The following is a 17311-nucleotide window of genomic DNA, read 5'->3' on the forward strand; positions in this document are numbered from 1 at the left end:
ACACACCGGCAGTCCAAGCAAGTCACAAATAGCACCCAGAAACCCTTAGCAACATTTCAGATGCTAAGGGAATACCCCAAAACAGGGTCTGAACCTAGGAAGAGAAATTAGGCTCTGATACCATGTTGAAAGATATTAAAGTTGAAGAGAAAAACTAAAACATGAAGAACACAAGAATATGTGGTTTAATCACTACGGCACACAAGGCCCAGAGGGCTACATCTCTTTCATTACATTCTCTGTTAATCTTTGTATACAATGATCACCTCTATTTATAGGTGAAAGAATACAAGTGATAAATATACAAAATACATTGATGGAATATTCCTAAAATAAATCTTATAAATCACTCCAATCAATATTCTATGATAGGCTAAAATATCTCCTATGATATTCTCATATCAAATATTCTATCGAGGAGTAACTTAAGGGTTCCTATAATAATATTTTCCAACACCCCCTCTCAAGTTGGTACACCCAGATTTTAAGTCAATTATCCAACTTGAAACTAAATATGAACTTGTGAGAGTCTGAGACGAGTTGATCCGAAGATCCAAGACGAGATGAGTTGGTTCGAAGATTCAAGACGAGACTAGTTGATCCAAAGATCCGAGACAAGTTGATCCAGAGATCCAAGACGAGTTAATCCGAAGATCTGAGATGAGTAGAGTATAGAGGAGAGTATGATAAACCTGCTTTGATACCATGTTGTAAAGTATGAAATATATGTAAAGAAAAATTAAACAAGAAAAACACAAAAATATTATGTGGTTCAGCCACTGGGCTTACATCCACAATACAAGGAGCCCAAAGGGCTACATCACTTTTATAATGCGCTCTCAACTCATACACAATACAATGGTGAAGGCTCCTTTATATAGGAGGAGAAATTATGAGAATGGAAATAGATAGAAAATAGGAAATAAGGAGGATTTTTTTCCATTGATTCCTCTAATAACAGCAAATCTTCAATAGAAAGTAGCGAGGCCTATCCACAGCTAGATCCACGTAGCTAATATTGAAAAATTATGGCAGTCTTTGAGGCCATAAGCTTGCCATAGATAGTAAGTATCATAAAAGCTACTAAACCTGCAAAGTATCGAGGCCTCCTCACGAGGTGGAAATAGTCAAGCCCTCTTAGTGGTGCCATGACATGAGGTGGAGAGTGCGACTATTAATACTTATTCTTGAGATGGAGATTGTGAGATGACCATTGTTGAGGCAGAGGCCACGAGATAGAAGTCTCGAGGCGAAGGCTTTAAAAGACTACTCAAAGCCCCTTGAACCGACACAAGTCAATTAATGATGGATAGCTGTTTTCGTGATGCTTGATAACTTAATGGTGAAATCCAATGAAAGGAAAGCAGTGCACAAGGAGTGACATTGTCTAAGTTGAAGTATTAGGGGGATTAAAGTAACCTGGAAATATTTTTTTTGACAAGTATAGGTAACTTGGAAAATTACTTCAATTCAGATGGCCATTAAGGATATGATGGCATATGATTTAAATTAGAATGTAGCCATAAACAGAGCAGAATGGCGAGAAGGATATGTAGCTGCCATAAATAGTGGGCATTAAGCCTGCACGAGTTGGCTTGAATAGTTGCATGCGTCTACTTTATGAGGACCGACATATTAAGCAAAGCCGCTTTCATTGATAGTTTGACCTCATGTCCTGATATTTGAATCATTAAAATAAGCTGGTGTAATAGTCAATAAATCAGAATACCACTTGAGAAGCAACTTGGCAAAGTCATTATTAGCTAGCTAGTTAAACTAGCTTTAGTTTTCGGCTTTCTTGTCGTTGTAGTTCAACCAATCATTTAGTTTAGCAGTTGTCATTCCAGGAGTGTACAGATGCAAGCATGTGAGGAGATGTAAGCAACGTGTTAGCAAATATGATAGTCACGATTTATGGAATGACTTACCGTATTAGCAGAGATTTGATAATGCTGTAGAATATGCCATAGAATATTCTGTGATTTGATTTAATTTCCTTTCTTGTAATATGAGCATGTGCTCTTTTTACCTATAAATACTAGAGCTGTGAATGAGTAAAAATAATCTCATTTAAGCCTTTACATAATTCTTTCCTTTCTCTTCTTTTTATATTTCTACTTAGTCTTAGAGCCAGGGTGGTCCGACTGCAATGAGGGCATTGCGAGTTTGGCACCACCCATTTGGGAATGGTTTAAGGTGACATCGCCCATCCGAGAGGTGTTGGGTAGGCAGGGTGGTCCGACCTCAATGAGGGTGTTGTGAGTTTGGCATCACTTATTCAGAAATGGTTTGAGGAGACATAGTTGTGTCTTTTTTATGGTCTGAGGAGACATTGTTAATCCTTTCTTCTACATTGTTTAAACATATGTATGAAGTGGAATGGTTTGAGAAGACATTGTTGATTCTTCCATCTACATGTTTTAAACATATGAAGGGGAATGGTCTGAGGAGACATTGTTGATTCTTCCATCTTCATGTTTTAAACATTTGAAGGGAAATGGTCTGAGGAGACATTGTTGGTTGTTTACGGTCTGAGAAGACATAATTGGTTGTTTACGGTCTGAGGAGACATTGTTAATTGTTTATGGTCTGAGGAGACATTTTTGATTCTTTGATTGACTCTTAATTTGAGAGAAAATCATCGCTAGTCAGATTTGCACTCTGTAACTTGTAGATTTTGAAGAATGGTGCTAGCAAGACCGTGTTTGAAAATGCATTGTCCAAGTTGGGCGTCTCAGATATCCACACACCAACTTGAGGGGGAGTGTTAGGAAATATGATAGCCATGATTTATGGAATGACTTACCATATTAGCAGAGATTTGATTATGTTATAGAATATGCCATAAAATATTCTGCAATTTGATTTAGATTTGATTTCATTTCCTTTCTTGTAAAATGAGCATGTGCTCTTTTTACCTATAAATACTAGAGATGTGAATGAGTAAAAATAATCTCATTTCAGCCTTTACATAATTCTCTCCTTTTTTATTTATTTATATATTTCTACTTAACCAAACAAAATCCTTCTTTCTTATATTTTGAGGGCGACTGCCGAAATTTGTCTTGTCATTGTACTCTATTTAGTACTATAGTTAGTTTCTTAAATGTAAACCGTGGAGAATAACATTTTGGATTTATTATTTTGAAATCATAATGAATGGACATCTTATAAAACTCGAGAATGTTTGTAGCATTCAGTACAATTAAAGGTGACAATGCTTGACACAATTTGTCAACATGACTCGAATCTAACACGAAGTAAGTGGGTTTTGGTTAACCTCTAAGTTGCATAGACGTTTACACGATGTGGCATGAACACGTTAAATCTTAAAAAAGTAGAATACGAATACGGTGTGGACAAGTGTTGCTTCGACACAATTTAGAATATGAATTTATGCGAATATTGTAATGATATTTATATATGCTACTGTTTCACTACTGTCATTATAATTATGTTTTTGTTCTATATGAAAAAGTATTATTGTATGCTTCACTTGTGACCATGAATATATTGCCAATTTTTTTTTTTTAAAGCAAAAAGTTACACTTTGAAATGCGTTCATTCTTTTTCCAAAATTGTTGAACATGGCCAATCTAAATGTGTTTGAGTTATATAAATACTCGTGTTAGGGTTGTTTGGGAAGTGTCAGCCAAGTGTCTAGGAAGTTCCAAAAACTTATTTTTAAATTATGGACATATAAATGAGTAGAAATACAATATAGATTAAAGAGGAGAAATGAGAGAATTGTGTTAATATGGCAAGAAGAGCACATGCTATAGTATTTACTATTTATAGATAAAAAGAGCACATGCTCGTATTATAAGAAAGGAAATTAAATCAAATCTAAATCAAATCACAACATATTCTATAGCATAATCAAATCTCTGTTAATATGGCAAGCCATTCCAAAAAATTTTGGACCTGTTTTTTTATCTATTGCAGTTTCGATTGGTGTTTTTTTTTTGTGTTCATGGGGTTCTGCAACGATGACTTTTTCTTCGTCGTTTGCGATTTTGATATGGTCTACTTTGTTGCTTTATAGGGTTTGTGTGCTGACTGTGTGGTTGCTTTTTTAATGCATCTTAGAAGACGGTAATCTTTCTAGTTGAAGTTTGTGTGTTAGAGAGGTGGTTCTCTACCTATTTTGTTGCTATTTTTGTTTCTAAGGATTGTATACCCAGAAACTGTTTGATAAAATGTCTGGCTCAGAGGTGACTTCAAAAGAAGCTGGGTCTTCTCCTAGTCTGACTCCCATCCAGGCCTTTGTATTACGACTGTTAGGTTGGATGAGACAAACTATATTGAGTGGGCTCAATCTGCTCGTATGCATATCACTGGTCGTAGGATGATTAACCAAATCAAAGGGATTGTCACGTATCCCTCTAAGAGCGATCCTGAATTCAAAGAGTGGAGTGCAAATAATGCACTAGTTATGACGTGATTGTAGCGGTCAATGCAGCCATAGATCAGCAAAGGGTTTCTGTTTGTGAAAACAACTAAAGAGCTATGGACGGCTGTGGAAGAGACGTATTCCTTGGTTGGTAATTTTGCAAAACTGTATGAACTCTAACAACAGATTTCAAGATTCAAGCAGGAAGACCAAACTCTTGCTACATATTGCCACACTCTATGTGGTAAATGGGAAGAGTTAGATCCTACTAAGACTGCATACCTGTGTGTGTAGCTGATGTTAAAGCATTTCATGCTATGGTAGAAAGGAATTGAATTTATGAGTTCTTGGGTAGTCTGCATCCGAGATACGAGTATGCCAGCGTACAAATGTTAGGCAGATATCCAGCCCTTACTTCTGTTAGACATGTGCTTTCGTATATCCAGGTTGAGGAGAGTAGAATGAAGGCTATGTCTGCACCTGTGTCCACTAAGCTTGAGCCAGAAGTACCATCGTCTGAGAGGTCTGCTCTTGCCACACAATAATGGAACAAGCCCAATCCTCCAAAAGGAGGGAAACAGGATGACAAGAGCAAGTTGAGGTGTGATCACTGTGGGCGTACACGCCACACTAGTGAAAAATGCTGGTATCTACACGGTAGCCCTACTCTAGCTCTTGCTCATGCGAATGCTAGGCCAAGACCTGGTCCATTTAGGGGGTTATCTACGGCATATACTGCAGAGCATGAGACTTCTACTGGTCATGCCTCCTCAGGGCCTCCGAGTTCTTTGTCCGAGGCTGAACTTGATGCTCTCCGACATCTAGTAGCACAACATTCCTTCATTTCCACCTCTAACTTCGCTCAAACGCGTACCTCTCATTCGGCACATTAGGTTTCCACATTATCTGGTGGGCCACCCTAGATCATTGATTCAGGAGCCACTGATCACATGACTGGTATGACATCTGATTTTTCTTTGTATAGTTTATGTTCTGGTAAAGATAAGGTTAGGGTGGCTGATGGCACTTTCACCTCATTACGGGGAAGGGCACTGTTTTTGCGTCTCCTAATCTTATCTTATCCTCTGTTCTTCATGTCCTAAAGTTTACCAATAACCTCCTTTCTGTAAGTCACATTACAAAATACTTGAATTGTAGTGTAACCTTTTTTCCATCTCACTATATGTTACATGACTTGGACACGGGGAAGACGATTGGAAATGGACGTGAGGACAATGGGTTGCATTTGCTGAACGCGAGGCCAACTTCTTATTATGTTGCAAATCAATCTAGTGTTAGGAATAGTAATGCCAATAAAGATCTATTAATGCGATGGCATAATAGACTAGGTCATTTACCTCTTCCTGTTTTGAAGCATGTGCTTCCCCAGTTTGCTTCTTTTGAATCTTTTGAATTAAATTGTGAAACATGCGTTCTTGCCAAACAATGTCGTGTTTCTTATCCTACTAGTATTAATAACAGTACAGCTCATTTGCAGTTTGTTCATTATGATGTGTGGGGTCCTGAATTTACTACTTCGTTACTTGGTTTTCGTTACTTTGTTGTGTTTGTTGACGACTTTAGTCGATATACTTGGCTTTATCTTATGAAAACCAAAGATGAAGTTCATTCCATTTTTAAAACCTTTCATAGGATGGTATGTACTCAGTTTGGTTATCCCCTCAAAATCCTTTGATCTGATAATGGAGGAGAGTTTATGTGTGGTGGTCTTGCCTCCTTTTTTGTTGATGACGGGATTGCCCATCAAACCTTTTGTGTCGATATACCACAATAGAATGGTGTAGCTGAAAGAAAACACCGTTATATTACCTTATCAATCGCATGCCTTCTAAGGTTCTTGGCTATCACTCCCCCTTCTCTGTCTTACACCACGACACTGCCTTGTTTACTGTCCCTCCTAAAGTGTTTGGTTGTGTTTGTTATGTTCACATTCATCATCGCAAGGACAAAATGGACCCTAAGGCAATCCGATGTGTCTTTCTTGGATACTCCGCCACTTAAAAAGGGTATCGGTGTTATAACCCTACCACTTGTCGTCGCTTTGTCTCCATGGATGTTACATTCTTTGAGTCTGTTCCTTTTTTTTCCACTGCTCGGGATTCTCTACTGGGGGAGACTACTATACAGGTAGAGAATCCATTGTCCATTCAGAGGGAATGCCCTTTTCCTTTGCCTGTTCCCATTTAGGAGGAGCTTCTTACTGAGGTGCCTTTGTCTTGTCCTAACACTAATGATTTGCAGCTGGAAAACAACCAATTGTCTACACTAGGAGGGCAAAACAAGTTATTGACTCACCCTAGGACCAAGAAGTCTCCCTCAATCTAGGTAATTCCTTAGTTGACATTGATACTCCTGATTCTTTTCCCAATAGCATTCATGTTGATCTTGATGTCCTTATTGCCTATCGTAAGGGTGTTCGTAGTTGTACAAAATATTCCATATCTCAGTTTGTATCCTATGATGCCTTATCTCAAACATATCGTGCTTTCACTTCGTGTATCTCCTCTATATCTGTTCCTTCTAGTGTTTCAGATGCTCTTAGTCAAACTCCATGGAAGAAAGCTATGCTTGAAGAAATGAGGGCCCGTGAGAAGAATAGTACTTGGGATATTGTTCTATTACCTAGGGGTAAGAAACCAGTAGGCTGCAAATGGGTCTACACAATAAAGTATCATGCAAACGGATCAATTGAGAGATATAAAGCTTGATTAGTTGCAAAGGGCTTCACTCAGACCTATGGAATTGATTATCTGGAAACATTTGCTCTAGTTGCCAAGATGAACTCTATACGTGTTCTTCTTTCTTTGGCAGCTAATTTGATTTCCCCTTACATCAGCTGGATGTAAAGAATGCTTTCCTTCATGGTGACTTGGAGGAAGAGGTGTATATGACTATGCCACCAGGGTTTAAGCTTGCCAATGCTCAGAATTTAGGGTGCAAACGAAATAAAGCCTTGTATCGGTTAAAGCAGTCACCACGTGCTTGGTTTGAGAGGTTCAACACTGTTGTGAAAAGAGTAGGGTACACACAGGGTCAGACAAATCATACTCTCTTCATCAAGAAGCACCAGGGCTACATCACTGCCCTTATTGTATATGTTGATGATATTGTTATCACTGGAACTGATCCACAAGAGATTCGTCGAATGAAGTCATTCTTAGGGATAGGGTTCGAGGTTAAAGACCTTGGATCATTGAGATACTTTCTTGCAATTGAGGTGTGCAGATCGAAGAAATGGGTGTTCGTTTCTCAATGGAAGTATGTGTTAGATTTGTTGGCTGAAACAGGCAGGCTTGGAGCTAGACCTGTTGATATTCCCATTGAGCATAACCATAGGCTTAATGATGTAGATGGAGACCCATTAGATGATGTGGGAAGATTTCAGCGATTGGTTGGGAGACTGATTTACTTATCTCTCACGCGCTCGGATATTGCCTACGCTGTTAGTGTGATTAGTCAGTTTATGCATGCTCCACGTACACCTCACCTTGAGGCAGCTCATGATGTTCTTCGTTACCTCAAGGGTTCACCTGATAAGAGGATATTGTTTGGCAGTCATGGCCACTTGCGTGTTGAAGCCTATACTGATGCTGATTAGGCAGGGTCTGTGATAGATCGACGATATACTTCAAGATATTGCACATTTGTTGGAGGTAATCTTGTTTCATGGCGAAGCAAGAAATAGTCTGTAGTAGCTAGATCTAGTGCAGAGGTTGAGTTCAGATCCATGGCACATGGAGTTTGTGAGTTATTATGGCTACATACGATGTTGGGTGAGTTAGGTTATCCTGTTCGCGAGTCAATGAAGTTGTATTGTGACAACAAGGTTGTTATTAACATTGCCTACAATCCAGCTCAACATGACAGGACAAAGTACATTGAAGTCGATCAACACTTCATTAAGGAAAAGCTTCATCAATACACATGATCAGGTTGCTATGTTTTGACTAAGCGTGTGAGCAAGACTTGCTTGCAAAATATGTTAGTCAAGCTGGGCATGATAGATATCTTTGCACCAGCTTGAGGAGGGGTGTTGTCAGGGGCTTATTTGTTATTACTTATATAATGTTGGGGCTTATGTGTAATTTCTGAAACTTATTATTATAAATAGAATGTGGTGGAAGGATGAAAGTATTCTTTCATTCTTTCTCTTTCCTCATCTCTCTTTCTTATTCTTTATCACTTACTTTTGATTTGAGTATATCTTAAAGTCAACAATAGGCACTAGCTAGAAAATTAAGTTAAAGGAATTGTCTATTGGCAGTTTTTGCCTGTAAATGTTATTAAAAGCCAGGGACGCAAGTAAGCAAGTTAAATTAAATTTTTTTATATATATATATATATTATATTTCACAATTTGAAGTTTTTGACTAAAACCTCTCTTCCAATATTTTATTTATTTATTTATTTAATTTTATTTTTTGATATGTAAATTTACTAACACACATGCCCCAACCGGGGGTGGGCAACTTCCTTTTCAGGGAGGTGGAGGACATTCCACTCAAGTCAAGGCTTTGGTGGAAATTGAGTTTCTCCTTTTAAACTCTTGATTGTTTTGGTCTCTCTTTATTGACTAGTGAATTTTTAAATTCTATGCCATATTGTTTGTGTTGATTTTTTTTTCCTCCTTTTGTAATGAAAGTTATAGTATTTCAATTAGTTAGGCAGTCCATGTGTATTATTGCTCCATAAAGCAACAGAACTAAAAACTCTGTTGCTGGTTTTAGTTGATTAAAGAATGTTCTCATTTTGGCTGCTCATGCAACTTGTAGTTCTGATACTTTTATTAGTTAGCTCTACAAAAGTTGCTTTACCTTTTTGTTGTTTATCTCGTTACTACACATAGAAAGCAAGAACTTAGGTGCTCTTGCTACTAGTTGATGATTTCTCTGTGTCATATTCTACTTTCCTAGGTTTAATAATCACCCTCGTTTTAAGCCCTTAATCATTGAACTACTTGTAACGGTGTTCGAATACCAATGTAATGATTCTTAGCTGATTTTGTGCTTGGCGTATTCAGTTATTCTCTCCCCTTCCCCTTCTCTCCAACCCACCCATTACCCAAGAAAAATACTGACACACTTTTTGTCCAAGGAGTTAATTCAAGACTTGCTAATGTTTGTACATGGCCCTTCCATGACCATGGGACCATCTAATTTTAGACTTCCACTAAATTAGTTTGATTAATTTGGGCCATCGATCAAGTTGATATACATTGGAAGTCTTTAATTTATTTTTATATTTTGTTTTGGATTCATGAAATTTGAGAAGTAAACTTGCTCTAAAACATGTTTGATTACCACTCAAGACTCTCCTCTTCATATATGTTTAAATTCCAATTATATAGATTTAGTCATACAATTCACGTTGATTAATTCTTTATTTCCAGGTTGCCGAGCCACTAAGGGCAATGGTAACGGGAGCTCCATTGGAGGATGCTCGACATCTTGCTCAACGATATGATAGAGTAAGACAGGAAGGAGATGCCCAGGTAACATTGGATATGACAGATACACTTATTTACCAGAATTTTACTTGGCTGATATTCACTGTTTGTGGTGTGCTTGTTTGATCAATTTTGAATATTTCCGCTATGGTTAATTCATAATAAAACACTCTTGCTTGCAAACTTATATTTCTTCTACGATCCCATTTTCTGGATAGTGTTTTAAGAAGAATGTGAAAACTTGCAATGCATAAATAAACGAACTGAGGACCCAGACAGTCTTGTCTTCACATTTACTTTGGACCCAGACAGGCTATTGAAGTTTCCAGACGCCAAGCTAAAGTGAGGGAATCTAGTGGTAATCCCGATAATGTTTTGAAGCTGGAAGCTGCTGAAGCAAAGCTTCGGGAGCTAAAGTCGAACATGACAATATTGGGTAAAGAAGCTGCTGCCACAATGACTGCTGTGGAGGGCCAGCAACAGAGGTTGACTCTCCAGCAACTTATAGTCATGGTAATTTTTTCTGCCTGCTTTTGATGTGAGCCTTACTCTGTTCTTGTTCCAAAATAAATAATTCAGTAATCAGATTTGAAAAATTGTCATTTCCATAATTGGCTCTCATTGAAGATCGAGGCAGAACGCAATTATCATCAGAGAATTGTACAGTTACTTGGTCAGCTTGAAGGGGAGGTATGAATTATTCAGTGTAGTCAAGGAGCATGGTCTTTCTTCTCATTCAGTGGGATTTATATCCTTATAGAACTGCTATGTGACTTTAAATGGTTGTGATTGACTTGACTTGTCATCAATAGATGTTGTCAGAGCGTCAACAGATTGACACTTCTCCTAGTCCAGCTGTGGATAACACGATGCCTCCTCCCCCATCCTATGATGAAGTCAGTTGTACATTTGCTTCTCAAACATATGATGGATCAACAGATAGCATGGGTTACTTCTTGGGAGAGGTAACATTAACATACATTTCATTTTCTAATTATGATGGATGGAGTATTCCACTTTTTGTAGTTATAAATTGAAATTCTGTATCATTTATTTTCCTCTTACTGTAGGTCATTCATTCATATCAGGCTGATTCTGATGCGGAGTTGACTTTGTCAGTTGGTGACTATGTTGTTGTCCGAAAGGTTGTCTCACTTTTCTCCAATGTGTTCTCGTGTTTACCACTTCCGCTTCTCAATATAGATTAAAAAAGAAAAAAAAAAATTTTGTATCCATACTGCTGATCTGTTATTATGGTGCATGTATATGTTCTGGACCTTCTTTTACCCAACATCTCATACTGCTCTCTTCTCCATCAGAGTCTACACATGTCCTTTGCCAATTGATGTTTGTTACTTAAGCTTCAGATGTTTTATACTTTACCAATTGTGGGTTCTTCTTGTTGTATACGATGGAAGCGTTACTTTACGCAGTAGAGATCTCATGTGGACTAGCTTAGGTGTAAACTAGGGCTGACTTGTTAGAAGGAGATAAGGTGGAAGTGAAGTGAGTGACACTGACTCCGCGAGGCCAAGATTTCACCTAAGACTAATCTGAACATGGAGAATATCATATGTTCAAAGGCTTGGGAACAAGTCTGATGGTATGTTTGGTTGGAGGGAAGAATTGAGGAGGGATGGATGAGAAGGGGGATAAAAAAAAAAGCTTTTCATGTTTGGTTAGAGGAAAGAGAAGATAGAGAGGAAGAAAGGAGGGATGAAGCATACCTCGTTCCTTTATCTTTTTCTATCCACCCAAAATTGGGGGGAAGTGGAGAGAGAAAACAGGCTAACTACCAACAAATATGTAATTTCTATTTTTAACCTTTCCAAAAAATTGTTGTTAAACCTTACTGTGTTATAATTTTATATAATGAGGTTATATTGGTAAAAGTAACGTACAAACTCTCTTTCTCTTTCTTCCAACCAACCAAAAAAATATATATATTTCACCCCATTCATCCTTTATACTATCCATTTCATTCAACCAAACAAAAAGTGAGGGAGACACCTTCCCTTCCCTAGGGATGCCTCATCCATCCATCCCCCTCTCCCTTTCATCCGTTTTACCATCCCTCCAACCAAACGGAGCATGAGAGAGAGAGAGAGGTAGAAGAAGGAGAGAGTAGTAATAAAGGGGTACTTGGACCTCTCCTACATATGGGCTTGGTAAGTAGCCACTTAATTTATATTAATGTAATTATAGTTATGCAACAAGAGCTTGGTCTCTCACTTGGGGTCAAAGTACTCTGTTTCTCTCTTTTAAGTCAGGTTGAGGTGTACCTTGAGTAGTTTTACTTCAACAAACCGGGGAATTGAGCCCACACCAAGTAGGATCTAAAAACTCCTGGATCTTGCTACCAACTCAGTTCTTCAAATCTTCAATCTTCCCTTGAGGTTTATTTTTTGGGAAAAACTCCTTGAGGGTTTTCTTTTTGGAGTTTATCTGTGAGAAGAGCTCCTCTTAACTTTTTTTTTGATAAGTTGAGCTCCTCAAACTTTGAGGTTTATCCGTGGAGAAAACCCCATCAGTTTTTTATTTTTATTTTTTCCTTAGGTTTATTTGGGGGAGAGCTCAAACTAGTGAGTGCATGTAGAAGGCTGGAGTGCCATGGAGATTGAAAATGTTTGTATGAAGAGCGATGACGTGAAGTTCATAATTCAACATAGTAACTAAATTTTTATGTTGTTCTGTTGTGGAGATAGGTGAATACCAGATACCCACAACAATCTTATGAAGATTACAGAATGGGATATCACTTGTTTTATTAAGTCACTTCCAATATCGTTAAGTTATTCTGGCATAGTTTTTTAATTCTATATTCTATTTATTCATATGTAGCGATGAGTTGGGTGACAATACTTGACACGGCATGCTAACACAACTCAAACATGACATAGAATAAGTTGGTTTTAGTTTGGCTTAATCGTGTTTGGTTCGTAATTATGTTGACCCAAATTGACACGATAATTAAATGTGTCATGTTTGTGTTTGACTCAACTCGTTTATAACCCCCCGATCAAACTTGTTTAAGAAAACATGTCGGGTAAACGTGTTATGTTTGTGTTTAGAATGTCCCTATTAGTATGAAATTTTTATTAAATGTGTCTTTGTCCGTGTTGTGTTGTTTCAGGTCTTAACCCATTTATTAAACAGGTTGTGTGGGTTGTCGTCAGTCGTGTTACTTGTTTACTTATTATGTTGTGTTTATGTCAAGTTCATTTTGATCCATGTAGTAAGATTCCCATGTCATGACACAACACGAGTATGACACTAAAACATGACTTGTCACCCCTATTCATATGCTTGGCATTGGAACTCTAATGATGTTGTTTATCTACATCTACTTTGCAGAAGTGTCAGAACTTGTGTATTGTATCAAACTTAAATGAAAAGAAGTTATAAGCTTAACATTGTTTCGCCCCTCAACATCTTTCCAAACATGGAATACTACCTTGTTACTGAGCAACATAATCATGGTATGGCCGGAGAGGTCCTGCCAATATTTCACCACAGAAAAACCAAAATGTGCTTTTTTAATTTTTTCTTTCATTTCGTTTTTTTTCCCTGTTCTTTTTGGAGGGATGGTTGTGTGTGTATTATATTCGTGATTCTTCATCCACTGATGCAGAAAATTCTCGAGACATCCATATATATAATAAAACAAAAAAGGGGCAACAATGAACCCTTTGATGAACTTCTCAAGTAAACATAGGTAGTTCACCAAAATGCTCTCGAGCGACCCAGGCTTCGAAGTGCTTACTGAGTGACATTTAGCAGTGCACTATTCTCTAATAGCTTTTCTTTTTATCTTGTAATGTGAATATCTGTATTGTTCTGTCTTAAAGTTGATATTTCCATATATGTAATAAAACAAAACACGGGCAACAATGAACCCTTTGATGAACTTCTCAAGTAAACATAGGTCACCAAAATGCTCTCGAGCAACCCAGGCTTCAAAGTGCTTACTGAGTGACATTTAGCAGTGCAATACTCTCTAATAGCTTTTCTTTTTAACGTGTAATGTGAATATCTGTATTGTTCTGTCTTCAAGTTGATATTTCCAAACTGTATTCCATGTTAGCGTGCTTTGAAGAACGATTCTTTTGTTGTATCTAATATATTGATAAACTGAATACGAATACCCTATGTGCTTTATCTTAATATTTCCGAACTAAATATGAATACCTTTTCTTTTGTCAATACCGTTTCTGCTTTATGTTGCATCAGCTGCATTGTCTTCCAGTTACTTTTGGCGTCGCTATTATTCGTTATCAAAGGTTCGTTTCTTCTGTGTTTTTGGCAGGTGACAAACAATGGTTGGGCCGAAGGCGAGTGCAAGGGGAGATCAGGTTGGTTCCCGTTCGTGTATGTAGAAAGACGAGACCGTATTCTGGCAAGCAAGGTAGCCGAAGTTTTTTAAGTCTTGTATTAGCTTTTATCGGGCTTTTCATTTTGCGTTTAGCATTCGTGCAGAATTTCGGTTTCTGATCTCCATTTATGCTTTTAGCTGAAACTTGTTTGCAGAATTTCTTATGTTCCCCATCAACATATGCATATATGTTCATATATTAGAGACAAAGGAATGTTTTGCTTTATTTTTCCTTCTTATAGTTTTCTAGGTGAGCTTCTCTGTTCCCAATGTTGCTTATTTTATTTAGGGTAAATGACAGAAACCCCCTCAACTTTCACGATTTCGTAGAAAATTCCACCGAACTTCTAATTTTTAACAAAACCCCCTTATACTATACCTAAAATTTGCAGATACACCCTGTTGTTTACAAATCGTCACTATAGTGACGAGAAGTCGACAGTTTTTGACCTGAAATCTCTATAATACCTTCTCTATTGGACAAAATGACCTTGGATTGTTTTCAGATCCATGAATCGAACCGTATGTAATTGGGCTATTAATATTTCGTATCTCACACGTGCATGTATTTTCTTAAATTTTTTTGACATCTGTTTGTTAACATTTTGATTTTTTTTTTGTTTTTTTTTTTTTTTTTGTGTGTGGTTTTCATTTTATTTAGAAAGGCAACAAAAACGGTTTGGTAATTCTATTTTGACTTTTCCTATTTCAAAACTTTTGAAAACTAATTGTCATTTCCTTCGCAATTCTCACAACTTCAAAATGAAGCTTTGGGTTTTTTTCTTTTGGTTTTCAAATACTATTATTTTATTAATTTTCAAAATGAGAAATAGAGAAATGTTATTTTATTATTTTTTACAATTAGAGAAATGTTATTTTATTATTATTTTTAATTATACTTGAATAGTAAATAAAATTAAAAAAAAAAAAAAATTTATTTTATCATACTCGAATGATAAAATTAAAAGATTTATTTTATTATTTATTATTTTTCAATTATACTAATAGTAAATAAAATATTATTTTATTATTTTTCAATTATACTCAAATAGTAAATAAAAGAGTGAATTTTTTATTTTTTAAAAAAATACCAAAAGTAATTTCTCTTTTGAAAAATTCAACATGTTACCAAACATGTTTTGATTTTGATAACACAACTTTTCAAAACTTGTAATTTTCACAAAATTGAAAGTACAATAAAAAATAAAAAAAAATTTGCAAAATCACAGCTTTACCAAACTGGTCCTAAGGGTTCAATTGTCATTTTACAATTAATATTATTTTTATTTTCTTTTTCTTAAGAGGTAAAATGGTAAATTATATGTAGTGTGTGGGTAAGTGGCAACTTCCAAATAGTTGAAGGCCCGAAGGAGCATTATCCAAGTGTATTTGCAAAACCATGAAAGTTGATATATATATATATATATATATATATATATAGAACAAGTGGAAGGGAAGTGGCCAATGACAGCGCCTTAAAGTCCTCAAGCTCCGAAGGGCAATTTGTGGGTGACCAACTGCCCTAAATGCCCATACCTCAAGCTAATCTATCTGCAACATGTGTTGCCTCAGCAAAAAAAATTCTGTTATCTTGTTTGCATAAATTGTTCTTATAGAATTGAAATTCAAATAATTTAAAATTATCGCGGGTCCAAAGTTAAAATAATTGAAATTTTTAAGTAACTTGTTACTCCTATCATTAAAATATACATTAACAGTATCAACAAAAAATTAGTAACAGAGCAGAGAGATTTAACAAAGTCAAAAACCCAAGAGAAAAAGAAACACTTAAAAATTTAATCTAATATACAAATTTTTTCTTTTTAATTTACAATTAGTGTTTGAGATTTTAATATCGGACTCTTAAAATAATTTCTCACTTTCTAAAATAGATGATCGATGATATGATATAATATTATCATTGAATACCACTTACAATTTAATCTAATATACAATTTTTTTTTTCTTTTTAATTTACATTTAGTGTTTGAGATTTTAACGTCCGACTCTTAAAATAATTTGTTTTATCAAACACTTTAAAAAAGTATATGATTACCTTAATAGTTTGAAAAACAATATTTTGAAAATTGTTTTTAGAATTTTAGATTAAAGAAAAAAATTAAAGTAATTAAGAGAATACATGCATGGCTTTATACATGTGTGTGTGTATATTATTTCATGACAAAAATATTTTAAATTAATTTGAAACGGAGTCAGGTTGAAAAGCAATTATGGTGATGGCATACTTACTAGCCAGTCCAAAAGAGAATCTTTGTTTTGGAGTGAACTAAGTTCCAACTTTCAATATCTTGTTGAAATAAAACAAATTATTTTAAGAGTCCGGTATTAATAAATGTTGGTTGAAAGTTATTAATTGGCAAAAAGTGCAAGAAATAAATTCGTTGGTTGACGTAATAAACAGTACATACCGTTTGATAAAGTGAGCTGTTCACGTGATTTGTTAATACCAAGGAAACAAATTTGGTGGCACTTCGTGCTTCATTTAGTACGCGTGTCCTAAAATCAGTATCTTCCTAAATGTGTCCACAAACTAAAATTTCTTACTTTTAAGGTGATTTTTTAACATAAATAGAATATTATACGTTGATTGAAATGTTTGTCAAATCGAATATGACAACAAATTATGATCACTTTTTTTCTTTTCGACTTTCGTTCTTTGTTAAATTTTAATTTATTATATGTTAATATTTAAGAAAATTAATTTTTTAAGAATTTAATTGTAATCTATTAAAAATTTGCAGTAAGTTTTTAAATTTTTTTTTTTATTTTTATTTTAGAGTAATTTAATCGGAAACTAATTCAAGATCACATTAATTTTGGTTATAAGGGTAATCCAAATTAACCCGACTTTTTAATCTGAAATCTAAGCCGGAATTGAAAATCCGAGTTTAAAAGTAAAAGGGTGGATTATACTCGGGTTGAGTAGTTGGGATTGAAGGTAATGTTAAAATTGAGATTTTAATCCGAAATCTAAGCCGGAATTAAAAACCCGAGTTTAAAAATAAAAAGGTGGGTTATACTCGGGTTAAGTAGTTGGGATTGAAAGTAATGTTAAAAT

General features: G+C 35.8%; 1 protein-coding gene across 2 annotated transcripts in view; it reads left to right on the forward strand.

The window, feature by feature from the left end:
• LOC132276750 (SH3 domain-containing protein 2-like) overlaps window positions 1–14458 on the forward strand; it is a 41217-nt gene extending 26759 nt beyond the window's left edge. For both annotated transcript variants that reach the window (XM_059778336.1, XM_059778335.1), the window contains exons 5-10: window positions 9804–9905; window positions 10173–10373; window positions 10488–10550; window positions 10673–10825; window positions 10931–11005; window positions 14167–14458. In XM_059778336.1, coding sequence (XP_059634319.1) covers window positions 9804–9905; window positions 10173–10373; window positions 10488–10550; window positions 10673–10825; window positions 10931–11005; window positions 14167–14283 — 711 coding nt within the window. In that variant the 3' untranslated portion in view covers window positions 14284–14458. The remainder of the gene's footprint in view (window positions 1–9803; window positions 9906–10172; window positions 10374–10487; window positions 10551–10672; window positions 10826–10930; window positions 11006–14166) is intronic.
• Window positions 14459–17311: the final 2853 nt, after the last annotated feature.

The sequence above is a fragment of the Cornus florida genome, unplaced genomic scaffold (genome assembly GCF_030987335.1).
Source record: "Cornus florida cultivar Cherokee Brave unplaced genomic scaffold, ASM3098733v1 CherokeeBrave_3.0.0_Hap2_Chr10, whole genome shotgun sequence".
Taxonomy (NCBI): Eukaryota; Viridiplantae; Streptophyta; class Magnoliopsida; order Cornales; family Cornaceae; genus Cornus; species Cornus florida.